The following is an 18243-nucleotide window of genomic DNA, read 5'->3' as shown; positions in this document are numbered from 1 at the left end:
AGTGAAAAAGTGCTCTCCCAGTTGTGTATTTAAATTTAGACAAATAGGTTTATCCCAGCTGTCCATCCATTTTTTTCAAACAGTGGATGAATATTAACTAATTTAGGAAGTCTTCTTCATTTGTCTTGAAGAAACTTGGGGTTTTTAGAGGTCATACAGCAGTAGGTAACAGCACAACTGAATATTACACAAGAATCACTTGATACCTGATTTCAGTAAAATAAGAAATATAAGAAGCAGTTAATAGCATCATACAGTGTACCGCCCCTTTTTTATCCATATTCTTCTTTAGTTGTCTTTAGTCCATGTTCTTCACTGGCTTTGCATATTCTGGGTTTTTCCATAGCTGCATTTGTGTTTTTCTGTCTCTTATTGCAGATACTGTTCATAGCTCTTGAATGTTCTAGGGGATGCTTGGTACAAGTGAGGTGTTAATTACATTTTCCTACAAATGTAAATAGAATGCTTGAGATTTATTTTATGATTCTGATTTAATGTCCTAGTTCAAAACTGGGTTTTACCAGTTTTTGCAGCTGAAAAGAAGTTAATGCTAATTTCAGAGATGGTGGGGGCAGGAATTTGCAATTGCCGAGCAATAGATTGGAGATAATAATTGTCTTCCTACAGCAGTCAGCTTGAAAGACAAGTATCAGCTGCCATGTGGAGGATTGAGAAGTTTCTCTCTATGGGCTCTGCCTTAAATTCTGTTTTATAGGGAAACCAGAGTTGCCTAGACAGCCAGGTTCAACTGCACAGTATGAAGCAGAGGCATCCCAGTTGGAGCAGTCTTCAGAAAGTGCACCTACTGATACAGAATCCCCTCACAGCGGTAGTACTGATGCAAACAACTTCTTTCACTCTCTGGACTGGAAAGGTACAGGTTTTCCTCTGAAGTACTGTGTGGTTTATGTTTGTCTTGTATGCCTTCCAGTGAATGCTTAAGCCTTCTTAGGCAGTAAAAGTCTCTAATTCACTAACCACAAGGAGAGCTATTTAAAGAGTGAGCTCTATAGAGTAACAAGCGGTTATTCTCCTTCATTTGGATAAACACCAAGTAAAGGGGTTTGGTGAGCTAAATTTTTCTTTTTCTGTAAAAATCTTAACCTTAAAGATCTGCAAGGAAGCTTTTCACTCACACAGCTCCACTTTGGCTGAGGAACAGAGGAAACAAAGTAGATTAGCCAGTGGGGTCCATATCAGTAAGTAGGACTAAGAAAATGTAATTTTATCGCACACGTGTAACTCTCTTTTCTGGTTGCTGCTTTGTTGTTAAAAATGTCAGCAGCTCCTTATGCTTTTATTGAGTTCATCAGTTACTGAGAAATCTTGTCAGCTCTAAGAGACATAGTGATCTGAAGTGAATGTCCAAGTCAGTCTTTTTTTGAAAAAATTTGTAATACCTATCTGTGGAGTGTCAGATATGGTAGTCAGCTGCTCCTTTGTCTGTCCTGTACAAAGAGGTAGCAGGAGCATGTAGTTCCTTTTTCATCAGTTCTTATATGAGTTGTGGTTAGTTAGGAATTAACTTCGTATGCTGTCACCATGAAAGTTTCTCTTACCTGAGTCAAAAGAATAATGCTGGTTATTTAAAGATGTTACTCTTTTTTTTTTTTTTTTCCTATTCAAGAAGGAAAAACTCCAGAAAGTGGAATAGAAGACAGCTCATCTAAAAATGATTGTGTTCAGCTGTCTGATGACAGGGAAGAGAGTGATCCTTCAGATGAGGAGTTCCCAACATTTCCAGATGAAGGAAGTGCAGTTGATGAGAAAGACTCTACTCCAGAAGGAGAGTTGCTTTTTGAAGCCAGTTTTGAATCTCCATCTGCACCATTACAAAAATCTCTTCCTGAAGAGAATGTAGACTTGCTGGGACTAGATTCTGACATTTCAGCAGAACAGAAACAACCTATCTCAGAAATAAACTCTTCATCAAGTAATGCTGACTTGTTGAACAATCTGTTTGTGAGCAGTGTGTCACAGGTTTCAAATGAGCCCACTGGAGATCTTCTTGGACAAGGAACAGATTTCTTTTTCAGCAGTCAGCGTCCAGCTGCTACTCAGGGTTCATCTTCAGCAGCAGCTGTGTCTTCAGGTATGTGAGTTTAATAACAGCACTTGTCACATGGGCAACACATGAAAACTGCTGCTTGCATTGTGCTTAGAAAATAAGTACTGTGTTTCAAGATGGTGAATGGTGAAGACATGTCAGTCTGTAGCAAGACTATGAATAGAACAGGTGTTACTTCTGCATGAAGAAGTTCCTGTACGTTACCCAGATATTCTGTTATGTTGCCAGTATCCTGTTAACTTTAAACTTTTGTAAATGGAAAACTAACGAATTTTCCATTTCAAAGGAACTCAGTATCTTAAGGAATTCTTAGCTTTCCCATATGAATGTTGCATGCTCGATCCTTTTCTAAATCCATAACTTTCCTTATTAAGGCATAGACTTCTCATAACTTGAACTTTATGTAAAGCAATGGCATTAGATGTACAGAACTATGCTGCTTAGGTCAAATGTCTGCGTGGGATTTTTAAGCGTTAATCACATGAGACTGCTGAGCAACTGTAAATCCTGTAGATTATTGTTCAAATCAGTAGGATAATGATACTGCTAAAAGACATTTTCTTGCTGGTTTTAATGATGTTGTTGGCAAGTCTGTATCCTTAAAGAGAATGCTATGTAGTGCTGTCTATTTGGTATTTAAGCAGGGTGCTTTAGTTCAGAGATTCTGTTCCTCTCACCAGTGGATGCTCATCTCTTTGTCACTTTTTGGGAATAACAATTCTCTGCCTAAAGTTAATGGTGAGATTTCTGGGAATATTACTCACATAATCTAGGAAACCATTACAAGGTTTTGTTTGTTTGCACAAAGATAATTCATAGGTACTAAAAGCTTTAATCTATAGACAACTAGAAGTATTTTCCACAGAGCATTTAGATGGTTCAAGATGTTTTTTTATTTTGAGGCACTTCACTATTGAACTTTGTTACTGTGGTCAGGGAAGAATAATTGTAATTTACCGTTTTTACATAGGTAGAATTCTATCAAACAAAACCTTGATTACGTTATCTTTCTTTAGCCACAGGTGTTGTGTGAAACATTTTATCAGTAGTCATGTGTATATTGCATTCTTGTAGTCATTCTCATTCAGTGTATTTCATTGAATTGTATTAAGAGAGATACTTGCAGAAGTGAGAATATTTGGCCACTGTTGTATTTTGGCTTGCACAACAAACTTGAGGTTTTGTTTATGTATGATGCTGTAGTATATTTGCTTGAAATGTTGTTGAGTCCTGTACAATGTGGTCATTAGCTGAGGATGTGTTGGGGTATTACAGCAGGATTATTCCTTCTCTTCAGCTTCTGAGTGAATCTGGCAGGACTCCCTGGGCTCTTCAGGGGTTTTGACCCTAGAGGGCAGCAGAAACAGGAATATCTAAAGCCCTGATTCCAGCTGACTGTCACATGTTACTCCATGCTGACTATAAATACTCTTCCAGTTAGTTTTTTCTTCACTGGGGTCACTAGAGACCTGCAGAAGTCTTACTTCTGTTGGTTTTCATTCTTGGGTTGACGTGTTTTCTGCCCCAGAATCGCCAATGCCTTCAAGTCTGAATGGTAGTATGAACATTTTACTTCATATTCTTTTTAATAGTGTAATAGTCCGTTTTCTTCAAACCTAGTATTCTTCAAACTGAGTATTTAATGAATGTAATTCTTCTGCGTGTCAACTGGTCACACAAACTTAAGATGTGTCTTAAATGGATGAAATTAACAATGTTGTTGAATTGTATGGAGTCTTGATGCTTTAGAAGACGTAGCTGTTCATATTATGTATGGCTGAGGGACCCTTTTTGTACCACGTGAAAGTTCATTTGTCTAGAGAAAGGAATGGGTGGTTAGTCTTTGCCACACAAAATTGACTGAAGGCTGCTGCAGGTACTAGCATGAGCTTTGCTTCTTGTCTGTGCCATCTGAGGAGTAAGGCTTTTTCAACTTCATTTATTCTACAGTTTGTCATGAGATAATTTTGTTTTCTGCTTATTTTTTAGCCGATCCATTTGATCCATTCACAATGTCATCAAGCTCAGAGAATCAAGCCCTGTCTGGTCCAGACCTCTTTGGGGACTTCCTTCATCCAACCTCAACATCTACAGCTAATACAGTTCCTTCCACACAAAGTTCACTTCCACCTTCTTCCAGCTCAGATTTCTTAAATTTAGGTAAGTGTGCTTCTGGTGTTCTGTTTCTCAACAGTTTCTTCTCTTCTGTGCATTTGTCTTTCAGCTTAGTGGATTAGTGTCTTGATAGATCCACTTGTTGTGATTGCTGTTTTAATTAGCTTTGTACTCTGGAAGTACAGATGTAAATGCACCAAGAAGCAGGTGTTTGCTGTATAATGTCATGCTATTATTTATGATGTGACAGGATTTCTAGAATTGCTAACCATATGTTAGGAGTTGGAGTGTCCTCTCAATGATCTAATAACTGAGGATACCCAAATATCTGGAAACTTAATTTGTAGAGGATAGTGTGCTGTGTTGACTGTATTTAGGTTTTAAAGATTTTCTGGAAACCTTGGAAGACAAATGAGCAAGTCAAGTTATAATATAGCCAGTTCTAAAGTGCAGGCTGAGGCTAATGTGCACCTTCCTGACCTGAATGTATTCTGCTAATATACTTACAAAGTACATTATGTAATACTCTAATCTTATTTGTTTCATTTCTCTGATATATTCTTGGCGAAGCCTTTTCCTCATGCATTTATTTTAAAATCTGTTAATCTTTAAACAAAAATCTTTGTGATATATTCAGTGTTCCCATCATTCTTTAAGGAGAAACAGACATTTGCAGAAATGGTGGAGTGGTAGAGCTACTAGTGTTTAAGTTTTTAAAAATATGACTTTCAAAGAAAAGTGTGGGTTCTCTCCATAGGGGTATGGGTTGTGATCAGTCTGAGGGCTCTTCTCTGCTGTACTCTCAGTCCCACTTTCTGTATAGGTGCTTCCCATAGGATACAGTCTTTTAAGAGCACAGCTCTGTGTAGGATGCAGTCCTTTAGGAAGAGATTGCTATAGGGATATGGTTCTCCCAGGCACTGCAGGTCCTGCCAGGAACCTGCTGCTGTGTGGGCTGCTCTCCATGGTTGTGGCTTCATTGAGGACATATCCACCTGTGTAGGGTACTCCACAGGCTGCAGTGTGAATATTTGTTCTTCTATGGTTTTTTATATGTGTTGCAGGGCGATCTCTGCTCTGGCATCTGGAGCACCTCTTCCCCCTCCTTCTCCACCTACCTTAACGTCTGCAGAGCTGTTTCTGTCATATCTGTCCCTTCTCTTACAGCTACTGGGCTGTATTTTTTGGGAAAACATGTTTTCCCAAAGACATCTAGTTTGGGAAGCTCAGCTGTGGCTTGTGGTCAGTCTGTTGGAGCTAGCTGTGTCCCACAGAAAAGCCCAGGTCTCTTCTCATGCAGACACCTACTTACAATGTGCAAGTAGCTAGGAATGGTGGTATCACACACCTTTTCCTGAATCTAGTGATTTCTTCCCAGGGCTTATTGCGTGCAGCTTTGACTTGCCCCTCTTTGTTTAGCAGTTGCTCTAGTTGACCCTGCATCTGAGTGATGCGGTCTGAGTGTTAGATACAGATAAACTATACAGAAAAAAATGCATCATTTGTCTGACTGAGAGAAGGGCTTCCTCTTTGAAATAAAAGGCTACTCAGCTGCTTGCCCTCTCTATCATATTATTAATCATTATATTCCAGCTGTGATTGATTCTGCTGAGATTTCACTTGCTGCCTCCTTTGCAATGTTTTTGTTCTTTCCTGTAGATAGAAAGAGCCATGTGTTTCAGTTGTGTACTTGTATAATGTCAGCTTTATGCCACTATTGCTGTCCCTGTGTAAGGTTACCAAAGATAAATATTTTGCTTAAAAGTAGATTTGATCAATACTGATCTGTGGAGCATTATTTCCACCAGATTCTGCACCTGGGATGGGGAAACCTGGATGCAGGCAGACTGGGGAATGAAATGCTGGGGAGGAGCACCATGGAAAGGAACCTGGGGGTTCTGGTTGATGGCAGCTTGAATGAATCAGCAGTTCCCCGGCAGCCAGGAGGGCCAAGCATGTCCTTAGGTGCATCAGGCACAGCATCAGCAGCTAGGCTAGAGAGGGGATTGTCCCACTCTGCTCTGTGCTGGGGCTGCCTCACCTCGAGTGCTGGGGGCAGTTTTGGGTGCCCCAATATAAAAATAGACACTAAGCCATTAGAGACTGTCCAAAGAAGGGCCATGAGTATGGTGAAGAGCCTTAAGGGGAAGGCTAATGAGGAGCAGCTGAGGTCACTTGGTCTGTTTTTCCTGGAGAAGAAGAAACTGTGGGCAAACCTCATTGCAGTCATCAACTTCCTTGTGAGGGAAAGAGGAGGGGTCTGCAATGATCTGATCTCTGTGGTGACCAGTGACAGGACCCAAGGGAATGGCCGGTAGTTGTGTTAGGGAACATTTAGGTTGGATATTAGGAAAAGGACCCAGAGGCTGGCTGAGCACTGGAACAGTGGGAAGTGTTCACAGCACCAGCCTGACAAGAGTTCCAGAAATGTTTGAAAAACACACTCAGGCACATGGTGTGATTCTTGGGGCTGTCCTTTGCAGAGCCAGAAGCTAGACACTGTGATCCTTGTGGTTCCCTGGTAGCTCAGCATATTTTATGACCTTAGCCAAAATCTGCCTCACTGGAGGGGCGAGACCTCTCAAGAGGAGATTCTCTAGCTGATGTGCTCAAAGCATGTCATGTAGAGTGGGCTGTTCAGGACTGTGTCATGTCCTTTCTGGTTTTTAGCATTTCCAACACTATAGACTCCACAGCTGGGCAACCTATGCCAGGTTTGGGGAGATCTTAGAGGAAAGAAAGTATTTTTTAATGGAGTTCCCTGTGTTTAAGTTTGTGCCCTATTGCCTCTTGTCCTTCCAGTGGGCAGCACAGAGAAGAGTGTGTCTCAGTCTTTTTTTGTTTCTTCACATGAAATATTTTTACATATTTATAAGAATGTTCCTGGTTCTTTTCTCCAAGTTGAATAGTACCACACCCTATTATCAGAGAGGACACAGAAAAACCTCTTATGTATTAAATTAAAGTGGGAAAAATAAAATATGGATTTCTGTTCACTAAATGTTTATCTGCAGCCTTAAGGAGATCACCATCAATAGTCAGCTGTTAACAACATTTGAGCAAGTAGAGGAAAAAAAGGAATATTTTTACATCTGACTTCAATGCTTATTGTTTTGTTCTTACTCCTAATTTTATTTGATAACTTGCAGCCTGGTAACTTTATTAGGATACCTGCTATTTTAATGTAATTTCCGAAGCTTTCTGTCAACATAGGAAAAGATACTTAAAATGTACCCATTTTCTCTTCAGCCTGCTCTTTTACGTTGATTTCCCTATATTTCTCTATTGAAATGCAGTCTTTAAAAACTGTATGGAAGTGGAGGAACTGGGGTAATATTTCATACTCCTTTATGTTTATCTTTCAAATGAGAGCTGCTATGTGTGTTTAGCTGAAGGATGTATGTATTTGAGCCTTTAGCATTCTATCCAGTTACAGGTATCAATTTTATCAAGTAAGTAAGGCATATTAATGATTATGTTGCACTTAATGTGATTTTTTGACTACTGAAAGGACAGGATCACTAGTAACTGGAGAAAAAAGGAAAAATAAGAACATGTTCTCAACTGACATATTCAGAAGAACTGTGTTAAGTGAGCAGAAGTGATCTTATGTGAAAACATAAGATCATTAAAAGGGAGAAAATTCTTAAACTAAAAATAAATTAGTAGTAATGGCAGTGACCATTCAAAATAAGCTGCAGTAATGAAATTTGATGACTCTACTGTTGGAGCACTTGTAAGTGTCTAGAATGAAATTTTAGTGATGGATAAGTTTATTTGTCAGTAAATGATTACTAAACTACTATAGGTACCAGGAGAAAAGATGTTTCAGTGAACAGAAATTCAAGACGTGGAACTTTAACCTTGTATTTCTCAGATGTTGGCTTAAAATTTAAAATCATAGCAGTTTTAAAATGAAAGATAGTTCTTACACAGTATCTGGTCTTTTAAGTCATTCTATCCTGTAATAGGAAAATGTTGTACTGTTGCTGCTATACAGCTGTGTTTTAACGATGTAACTTAATTTTCTTCTGTATTTTTAAGTAGCAGATCATCTTTAATACAGGCTGAGTCAAGATATACTTCCCTCAAAGATAGCAGGAGATTTGGAAGGTGGTCAAAAGAAACCTGAGTGATCAGTGTAGTTTTCTCCTGAGGAGAAGTTAGTTTCTGTGAACTTGAGTTCTCAGACAGACTTTAGATAAGGTTAAAAAAACCTTGCGTCATACTAAACCAGCCTCTTGGTTCACAGAAAATCCTGTTGTCTGTGATTAAAAGATTTCCTGTAGACATGACAAGTTAAATAAAGAAAACCTTATGTGAAGCTGTGTGTAGTAAAATGCAGGTCTCTTATTTTGGGAAGCTGGAAAGTATGATCTGATTACCACGAACTTATTCTTGCATCCTGGCTTGGTTTGAGCAGTGCTAGTAAAGGACAGCGTTCTTTGCCGAGACCTCCAGTGGTTCATTGCTGTATGGCTAGGGATTTTTAATATGAGACAACCAGGTTTGGGTCTGCATGTTCATCATCTTAATTGCTTCCATTTTTGGAATATTGAGCTATAGTTCATGTTTTACCATTTCTTTAGGAGTTCTGCTCCTTTCTCTTAGTGTGCTTGTATGAATTGCAGTGTGTCAGCTACAAAAATAGAGATTCAGCATGGTTTTATCATACCTTTTCAGAATATGTAGAAGTCAAAATATCAAAGTCAGAAAGTTGATAATGCTTTTTCTTGATGTTAAAATCCAACAAAATGCCCACATTGTAGAATTAAAAAGAAGATAGCATAAGTTTCAGGAGGAATGGGTTATCTGTTCAGTATGTTGTACATTGCATTGTTTCAGATTTTTCTGTTAAGTGTAGTGGTTGTATATGAGCTTTTACTATTAATAGTGAATTTACCGGTGTATGTAGCAGTAGGCTACTTCCTGCTTAGTTCAGCGTGGGGGAGGCAATGAACTTGACTTCTCTTAAGCCAACTGTTATAAAACAGCTCATTCCCATAGTATGTTCTCAATCCTTCAAATGCATTCATCTGTAATTTAATTTGTTCTTGTTTCTCTCAATTTGTTTTCATAGTAGTTAATTTCATATGATAGTGTTAATTTTATTATGCTCCTGTAAAAAGACCTTTAATAGCAGAGACTGTAGAACAAAATAATTTCTGGCCTAAAAATCAATATTGGTAGTAATTGAAGGCCCGCTTAACTTTTGGGAGTGGAATATGATACAACAAAGTTCTAAGCCGATGAACAGGTGTTGATTTGTAGCCAGCGACACTGTGGTTTAGTGGATAGCTGGGGTCCCGAGTATTGCCACCAATATGTATTGTTTCTTCCATGGTTTCAGAGGCAGGGAGATGAAGCTTGGGTGTGGAGAAAGGGCTGGAAATGGTGGGTACTTCTTGTGTTGTATTCTGATGTTTTCCCTCACATGCAGCAGAGAGTAGTGCTGTAATACAGGCTTTCAGCAGATATTTGTTGCACAGTATTTGATGTGCTCACTTTGCAGCTGTAAGATCTAATTATAAATTTTATTAGTAGCTTGAGGTACTATAGGGGTGTTTAATTTCCTTCTAATTATTTCCTTAATTAAGAGGATTTGATGCTAATATTTAGAATGTAAAGCTGAGGTGCTGAGACAAGTGAAAGGCTGTCCTGTAGTAGCTGAGATTTTCAAAACCTCAGAATGTTACTGCTTTTGTAAGGATGGCTGGGTCGACCCTATGTCTGTGAAATGTCTTAGAACACCACTAAATGTGCTTTACTGAAATATCCCCTCTCCCTGTTGCACTGACAGTTGTTATAGCATTAAAGTAGTTACATTCAAAAGCTGTCCTGCTTCACTATGAGTATCCACAAGCTCTGCTAAGGAGAATGCTCCGAGCTGGCATGCAGTTTTGAGTGTTCCATGCATAGCATTTCTCATTCTGAGGATAGCTCACCTCATAGTTTGTGTGATTGTGTAAGTGGGGAATAATTCGCAAGTGTCAGGGATGTCAGTTATAATACCTTTAAATGGGATATGACATTTTCCAGGAGTTGGTGGCAGCACTCTTGGATGCTTTTAAATACGACAATTTCATTTAGATGTCATGGTGTATAGAAAAGTGGTTTTTATCCATGCAGCTAGAGATTCTTAACCTCTTCCCAGAAAAAAATCACTCTTCCTGTATCCTGCTCTTCGATTGTGTGCATTCATTTGTGTGTTACACCTCAAAGAGTGTATTAGTTGGCCAAGAGGCCCCTTTGTCACAAGCAGGCTGAGTTAGGTAAACCTGCATTTTGAAGTGACCTGGCTTCACCTGTGTAGCACCCAGACTGCTGAGTGATAAAGAGCACCATTCATGGAGCACTGCTGCTTTCTGCTTACCAGCTGTGTTGTCAGGAACAGCAGTATGCCTTAGATCTGTACCTGAGCTAGTCCTTTCGGTCAGGGGACCTAAGCTGTTGAATTCATAGCATTGCCTGTGCATGAAAATATCTTATCTATGCAGTGCGTGGGATGTTTTAAAATAGAAATGGAAGAATTCCAGTGATACAACCCTTCTGAGTCCTGTTTGAGATTGTTACCAAGAGATTTAAGCAAGCTGTGTAGCTGACAATGTGATGCACATTCTGTTGGTATTGGCAAATATATATACTATTATTATGGTTTTCTTAAACATGAAAACATTTCTTTTTTCTTCTGTAGGCAATTTGACACCAGAACCACCTAAAATATCATCATCTACAAGCCACCCAGATCTCTTAAGTGGGTGGGATTCTTGGGCAGATTCCTCAACAACCAGCAGTGTAGCATCACCACAGCTGAAGCCTGTTTGTGAAGGTATTATGATATTAACTTTTTCCATTAGAGGAATACTCCAGACTGGGTCAGTTTAATCACCTGAAACTGCTGAACGTGTCTTCGTGCATTTTTGCTTTGCTGCTTAAATGCTCCTTTAGTAAGACACTTGTAATTAAAGTTCAAGACACAGGAATTAAATTGTTTCAGTTCTCTACAGTAATGGTGATTCTTGTAATGGGAAAAGGTGTTGTGAAGTAGAGTTTTGGGGAAGTTTGCATGAGGTGTTGTGTCGATACTATTTTTATTCTTTGACTCAATTTCCAAACAGACTAGGTATGTGATGTGTCTTCTTATTATACAGGCCAAGCTTTTACCACCGGAAGCCAGTCCAGTGTGTCTTCAGGTCTGTCTTTTAGCCAGGCGAAAGCTCAGAACTTTGATCCTTTTGCTGATCTTGCCAATCTGGGATCTGGTCTTCCAGGTAAGACCTTACTTTTGATAGGCTATGTTTTTTAGGGCCTCTAGTGTTTGATTTGCTTCTTGTACCTATAAATGGTTTTGACAGCCTATCAAAGGAAGTGTTTCTTTTTAATTGTCAACATCGAGCTTGAGATATTTGCTGAGAGCTGGTGAGTAACAAGAAAAGATTGAATCTTCCAGATATTTTTAAACATCCAGAGTAGTATTTCAGAAGATAACTACAGCTGTGATATAAAAACAGTAAAAGTAATTAATGCTTGAGAATAGAGTCAAGATGGTAAGAGAAACCAGGAGTCTCTGATTTAGTAACCGAGCATGAGGTTTCTTACCTAGCATTGATTAATACTGTTCTTGAAGGATTTAAAATGAAAGGAGGATTGAATTAGTTAATTATTTTTATTTCCAAAGTAACAGTTAATTCAGTACTTTCCTTTGAATTCAATAGACTTTCATAGCTCTGCTACTCACATCTACCCCGTTTGTAAGATAAGCACAAATCAAGGGCCATACTTTGCAAACCAGTACCAAAAACACTATAAATGCTTGCATTCAGTTTGCAGTGAAGGGCACAAGGAGTTCTGGAAGATAAGAAACATTGCAGAATAACTTTTGTTCCCAGGTGTTTTATTGGCCTGAAACTCAGGAATTCAGTCCTGTAGCACTCACAAGAGAGCTGCAGTCCTCGCATTTCAGAACCCACACTGCCATAACAAATGTGACCAGCTGCCCAGAGTACACAGAATGATTCAGAACAGTCTAGTGTCACTGAATTGAGCAAACCTGCTTTTCCCTTAGCTTGGAGCTGATGGAGGTTTTACCCTGTTGCCTTGGCAGTTAGCACTGTGTATTGAATTGAGTGGAATTCTTGTAGAAGTACCAGATAGCATGCAATGTTTGACTTCTTGATGTTGCTTGGGCATAAGCACTGCAAAATTCTGGTGTTGAAGCAGTACCAATGAGGCTGCTTTGATGTAAAAAAAGTGTTAAAAATTTTCTAGTTTAATAATTCAGGTTAACACGGATTATTAAATGCACAGATAATGTGACAGTAAAAAAAGTCACTTTATTCTTGACTTGAAGATGTAGGTATAGCCCACACTGAATCAGATTAAAGAAATCAAACTAATTTTAGCAGTACTTGGGTCAATTCATTACTCTTTCAATAGGAAAAATGACTGCATTAAGAAGTAGCCAGATGTCACTGTCCTAGTTAATGTTCCCAGGCTTGAAATGAATTTTCAAGGCATCACAAGAACTGGAATTCAGTTCTGGAATACAACTGGAATACCACATTCTGTTGTATTTTTAATAGGAGTTTTTTGGCTTTCACATACAAGATGCTGTTCTGAAAGACAATTTATGAGAGTGCAAGCTGCTTAAATATGAATGCTATATAAACCCCCCAAAATAGCAGCTAAAGTAATGAATACTAGTGTATTAGCATACTGGTAGGATACCAATAGTTTTCTGTGCTGGTTGGTGTTATCACACTCTTCTTTAGGAGTGGTCCTCTGTCAGAAAGTAGGAGTGTGGTGTTGAAAAGTTTTTGTGAGCAGTGAGGCATTGACTTGTCCTACAGGAAGAATTTGTTGGCCTTGAAAACTGCAATAGTAAACGTGGAATGCTTTGAAAGAATAGGTGAAAGAGATAATTTTTCAATATGCAGATTTGCTCTGACTAGTAACAATTTTTTTTCTGTAAATTTCACAAGTTGTCAATGACTGAAAACTGAGTTGACTGCAGTTGAGTGATTTAATGAAAAAGCAGTGCATTCCTAGATTTTACTGGGTGTTATATTGCATTACTGGGTTTTATCAGGTGTGATATTTCAAGATATAGTATGGTATCCTGTCACAGCCCTGGGGAGACATTCTCTTGTGCGAGTTAGAGGTCTGAGCAGCCACTTCCAAAGGGAGGCATCAGGAGAGCTGAAGTGTGAGGAGCCATTTTTGAAAGAGCAAATCAAGTTTGCATTGCTATGTTTACCCAGACAGGCTTGGCCTATGCCACAGGAGGCTGGTTACAGGATCTCCTGCAGGCTGCAGTGCTTTTCTTACTCATGTGCAGTATATTCCCTGGTAATGCTTCTATAGAACAATGGTCTCCTCATCTTCCTTAAACAGTAGTGCAAGGAACCACTAGAGACTTTGAAAGCATTCATTGGAAAACCATCTCAGTCTGTTACCATTTTTTGTAATTAGTTGTTTATTATGCACTGCATATTAGCGGAAGTGGGAAGCAGAACTACTGTCTCAGCCATATTATCTCCTAGCCTGACATGTGCCTGACCCTTCAGATAAGGGTGCATGTTTTTGCTAAAACTGACATTTGAAATCTTGAGTTGTAAGAAAAGACTTTCAGTAAAGCCTCCAGCTCCTGCTATCCAAGTTACTTCTTAATGAGACTCTTAACTCCATTTTACCCACGCTTTCCTGTTACACTGTGAGCTGTGTGGTTATATGTCAGGACCAAACTGTCTTACTTGTATTAAACAGGTGACAGGTACTTAACTGAGCAACTAAGTGAGTATTTTTTTTTGTTAGGTTCATCTGCTGGTGGACTCTTGGGTAGTGGATTTAGTCAGAAGACTGCTCCATCTCAGAAGCTAGGAAATCAGTGGCAGAAATCCTCCAAACCACAAACTACTTCATGGCAGTCCCAGACTAAGTCCAGCACAGCAGCTAAGCCCAACTACACAGTAAACTTCAGTGTTATTGGGGGACGAGAAGAAAGAGGAGTCAGAGCCCCAAGCTTTGGTAAGTTTTTTGAATGTGTATTATTTATAATGTCCCATGTGAAATTAGTTGGGTGTGCTGTTACCTGCAGAAGCTCTTCTACCTTCATATTTTTCTTCACATTTAAGTTGTGTCTAATAGAAAACAGAAAAACACTTGCCAAATCTGGTATCCTGCCTTTCCAAACCTATCCCAGTACATAACAGACAAGCTGATGATAGCAAAGGTGTACATGAGTTTGGGCATAAGGTCTCAAGGCTGTGATTACTCACCCACATGGGAACTGGTTTAGTATCAGTGAGTTTAGAAAGGTAAATTTGATCCATCTGAGGAGAGATGGTTGATAATGTTGCTTCATGTTAGTCTGTTTGTGATACAAAGATAAAGGGATACACTGTTTTTCCTAACTGAAGAAGAGTAGCTTGTCTTGAGAAAGACAAGGTAAAATTACTGAAAATTCTTGTGCTTGAAAGAGACATGGGGACCAGACCAGGTGGAATCATACAGTTCTTTAATGTATTCCAACTGAGTAGGCAAACCTGGAGTTATAGGGTTAGGCTTGGTCTCTTTTGTATGAACTTTATTGTAAAATTTTATTTTCTGGTGTGTTGATATTAGGATTGTTCTTCCCTTAAATTGACATATAAGTGAACAGCAGGTACTTTTTAAAGTTGGAATTATTCTGTTGGTCCATATCTGGAAAAAGGTGTCAGGATGCAGAGGCAATGAGTGTAGGTTGCAGCACAGGAAAATCTGTAGAACAAGGCAAAAAAATCAATTGGCATGATGAAATGTAATTCCTCTCTCTTAAAAACAGATGGACTTCAGCCTGACAGAGGCCTAACAAATGTACCTGGTTGTCCCTGCTTTGAGTGAGGATTGGTCTAGACAACATCCAGAGGCCTCTTCAGAGTTCTCTGAAATTTGTTGGTTATGTAATGAATATTCATGTTGCTATTTTATCAGGTCATTATTCTGGATAAGTTTCAACATGCTTAGGTGTTGACTACGTGCTTTCAGTGATACTGTTGAGTATATGGTTATTTGAAAAACTGCTGCGTGGCATTTGAAACTAACTTACAATGGAAAAATGGAGTAATTTCCAAAATTGTAGATAGATGTGCGTTCCCTCAAATCTACTCCATTTTTCTAAAAAGGATGACATGCAAGTATTAGGCAGAGGTTAGCATGTTAGGTTTTCTGCTCTGCTGGACTGAAAGTTTGTTAGAGATCCCTTTTATTTTTATCCTTTTTAGTTTTGTGGCTTTTGGTGTCACTGAAGGATATTTATCATGGCAGTGATAAATGCCATCCAGGTGTATCTAAGGGCAGTATATTTCCCCTGTTAATGTATTCTCCAGTGAGACTTCTCATTTAATGTTTTTTCTCTTTTCATAGGTCAAAAGCCAAAAGTTTCAGAAAATGACTTTGAGGATCTCTTATCTAATCAAGGATTTTCAGCAAAATCTGATAAAAAGGGACCAAAGACAATTGCTGAGATGAGAAAACAAGAGATGTCTAAAGATATGGACCCCTTGAAACTCAAGGTTTGTTTAACAGTGATTTTAATTCAAGTGAAGATCTGATCTTATGCTTAGAACTGCTGATAACAGAGCAGAAGGATACAATGACCAACAGAGAAACTAAAGGCTCATGGTTTAGAAAATATGGATGTAGCTGATAATACAAAAATACACCTTAAATATTAATAGCTGTCTTCAGGGTGATCATGTACTTTCATTTTCTGATTAACAAGTGCTGCTGCTGTCCTAAGAAATTACTAGAAGGTGCAGTTCCAGAGACAGGATGTATAACTAGTCTGGGATATGTTCCTTGTTGTTCAGATTCTTTTGACCCGTTAGTCAATGATAACTTCACATATTAATACACTTCCAGATCTTTAGTCTTCATGGTGCTTCAGAAAAGTTAGTAAATGAGCTTTGAAGGAATGCTGAAATTTGTTTTCACAAAGTGCCCTTGCTGAAGAGAGAGTGCCCCGGCACATTTTAACAGAAATTACCACAAATGGAAACAAGTACAGATATTTAGTTACCATTCTCACTGGTGATAGTAAGGGTTCAAGGGAAACACTGTATCCCTATGTTATGGCTTGAATATTTCTGTTAAAGTCTGAGCAACATCCCCCAATTGACTTTGGGGACATCTCAAAGAGCACTTTTGTCTATGCACTTCTGCAGGTTGCTTAAGTAAACGTGAATTACTATTAGACACTATCTGTTGTACAAAGCTTGTAATGGAAGTTTTAAAATATATTTACGCTTTTGTACAAATCAAATAATAATTTGTCCGTGGGCCCTGACAGGGATAAGATTAATATAACATATGTTTTTAACCATTTCTCTTGCAATGACTGAATTTCTGCAGTAAACTAGTAACAATGAGCTAGTCTCCAGTGATAGATGCAAAGTATCCCTTTTTGAGTGGCTAAGGCAGTTGAATTTGGAGACTGAGTGCAATAGGACAGCTGCACTTGAGTCATGATTATATGGTCTTGCAGGGAGTGAAGATTGTGTCTCTGGAGGCTGAGAATGCTTACAGTGCTGCATTCAGTTCTATGTATTCTGATTTTCCCAGATTCTTGAATGGATTGAAGGAAAGGAGAGAAATATCAGAGCATTAATATCCACTCTACATACAGTGCTTTGGGAAGGGGAAAATAAGTGGAAACCAGTCAGCATGGCAGATTTAGTAACTCCTGAACAAGTAAAGAAGTACTACAGGAAAGCAGTGCTTGTGGTTCATCCTGATAAGGTGAGTGTTTTCCTCTGATCTTCTTTATTATAAGAGGAATGCAAACTGCTTTTACCATACCATACAGGTTACTGTCAAATGCCTTGCTTCACAATCAGCACCCTAGATGTTCTTCACTGTGCTTCCATTGTCTTCTGGATATGGTGTCCTACTGCATTCAGGTAGTACAGGGTTATTCTTGTTGTCCTGACACAGCAGAAAATTCAACAGAGAAGGGTTAACAAATGAAAGATCCAGTGAGGGCTGTACTGAGCACCAGAGTCAGTCATGCTGGGTTCTGACTGACAGATGGCAGATTTAATGCTGATTAGTGGAATCTGTTTCATTTCTGTGATCTGGTACTTCAAGTCTTTTAGAACTAGTGTGGAGACTCAGAGGCTGCCACAGCAAAACTGGTAGGAAAAACCTGCTGAACCATTTACTAAACCATTTACTAAACCATTTTTACTAAAAAAAGAAAACTTAGTAGAATAAACAAGTTATCAGATGAAAAATATGTAATGAGTATTACATTGCATTTGTCTTTTTTAAAATGCTTAATGCATCCCAATGTATCAAGATAACTTCTTGTTCTGAGCTCTTGTATTAGATAGAAAGAGAAGCACTGGATATACCTGGTTTGAATTTTCAGGTTTGCATTGTCTGGTGGTTTAGGGAGCAAGTCTAAATCCTATGTTGTCTTGTGTCCATAACAAACATGACAATTTTTGGTTTTTTAGTTTCCCCTCTCCTTCAGGGTTCTTGGGTATGTGACTTCTTCCACCTTTGTGGTGGTATTTTAGGTGTTATCTGTAAGGCCCTTAATGCATCAGTGTCAGAACACAGCTCTGTTTAGGGCATATTTGTCTTCCTTGTTCTTTTATTTTGCCACTTACCTGTTATGCGTTGATAAAGTACTGCAGGTGCCAAAGCTAAGCAGCAGGAGAAGGGGAAGAATCCTGGAGGGGGCTCTGGGGCTTCTCTTTTTTATTGGAGACAACCATCTTTTGGGACTGGATTTTTGGACTTTATTAACCACAAGGGTTGGATTGTGTTGGCCCAGAGTCAGGGCAGCTGTGAAACAGGCAGGGAATCAGGAGTATCCTTGAGTATGGAAGCAAACACACAGGAAGAGCTATGCCAGTCATGCTGAGTCTTAGTGCCATTCACAACCAGCAACAGATTTTTTTCCAGGGAATTTCATTCAAAAGAAGTTGTCTTAAAGAGGACTCAGATTTTATTCCTGTAGACTACTGCAAGATCTTTCAGGAAGCAATTCCAAAAATGACTTAATTTTATCAGTA

At 38.9% G+C, this 18243-nt stretch overlaps 1 protein-coding gene across 1 annotated transcript in view; it reads left to right on the top strand.

Moving 5' to 3' along the window:
• GAK (cyclin G associated kinase) overlaps positions 1-18243 on the top strand; it is a 68408-nt gene that overhangs the window by 44314 nt on the left and 5851 nt on the right. The window contains exons 20-27 of the mRNA XM_059491881.1: positions 716-874; positions 1628-2092; positions 4058-4228; positions 10878-11012; positions 11335-11454; positions 13997-14209; positions 15587-15735; positions 16784-16960. Of these exons, the coding sequence (XP_059347864.1) occupies positions 716-874; positions 1628-2092; positions 4058-4228; positions 10878-11012; positions 11335-11454; positions 13997-14209; positions 15587-15735; positions 16784-16960 (1589 nt within the window). The remainder of the gene's footprint in view (positions 1-715; positions 875-1627; positions 2093-4057; positions 4229-10877; positions 11013-11334; positions 11455-13996; positions 14210-15586; positions 15736-16783; positions 16961-18243) is intronic.

Source organism: Ammospiza nelsoni, chromosome Z (genome assembly GCF_027579445.1).
Source record: "Ammospiza nelsoni isolate bAmmNel1 chromosome Z, bAmmNel1.pri, whole genome shotgun sequence".
In the NCBI taxonomy this organism is placed as follows: Eukaryota; Metazoa; Chordata; class Aves; order Passeriformes; family Passerellidae; genus Ammospiza; species Ammospiza nelsoni.
Note: the sequence above shows the minus strand (reverse complement) of the source record. Positions and strands in the feature narration are given on the sequence as shown.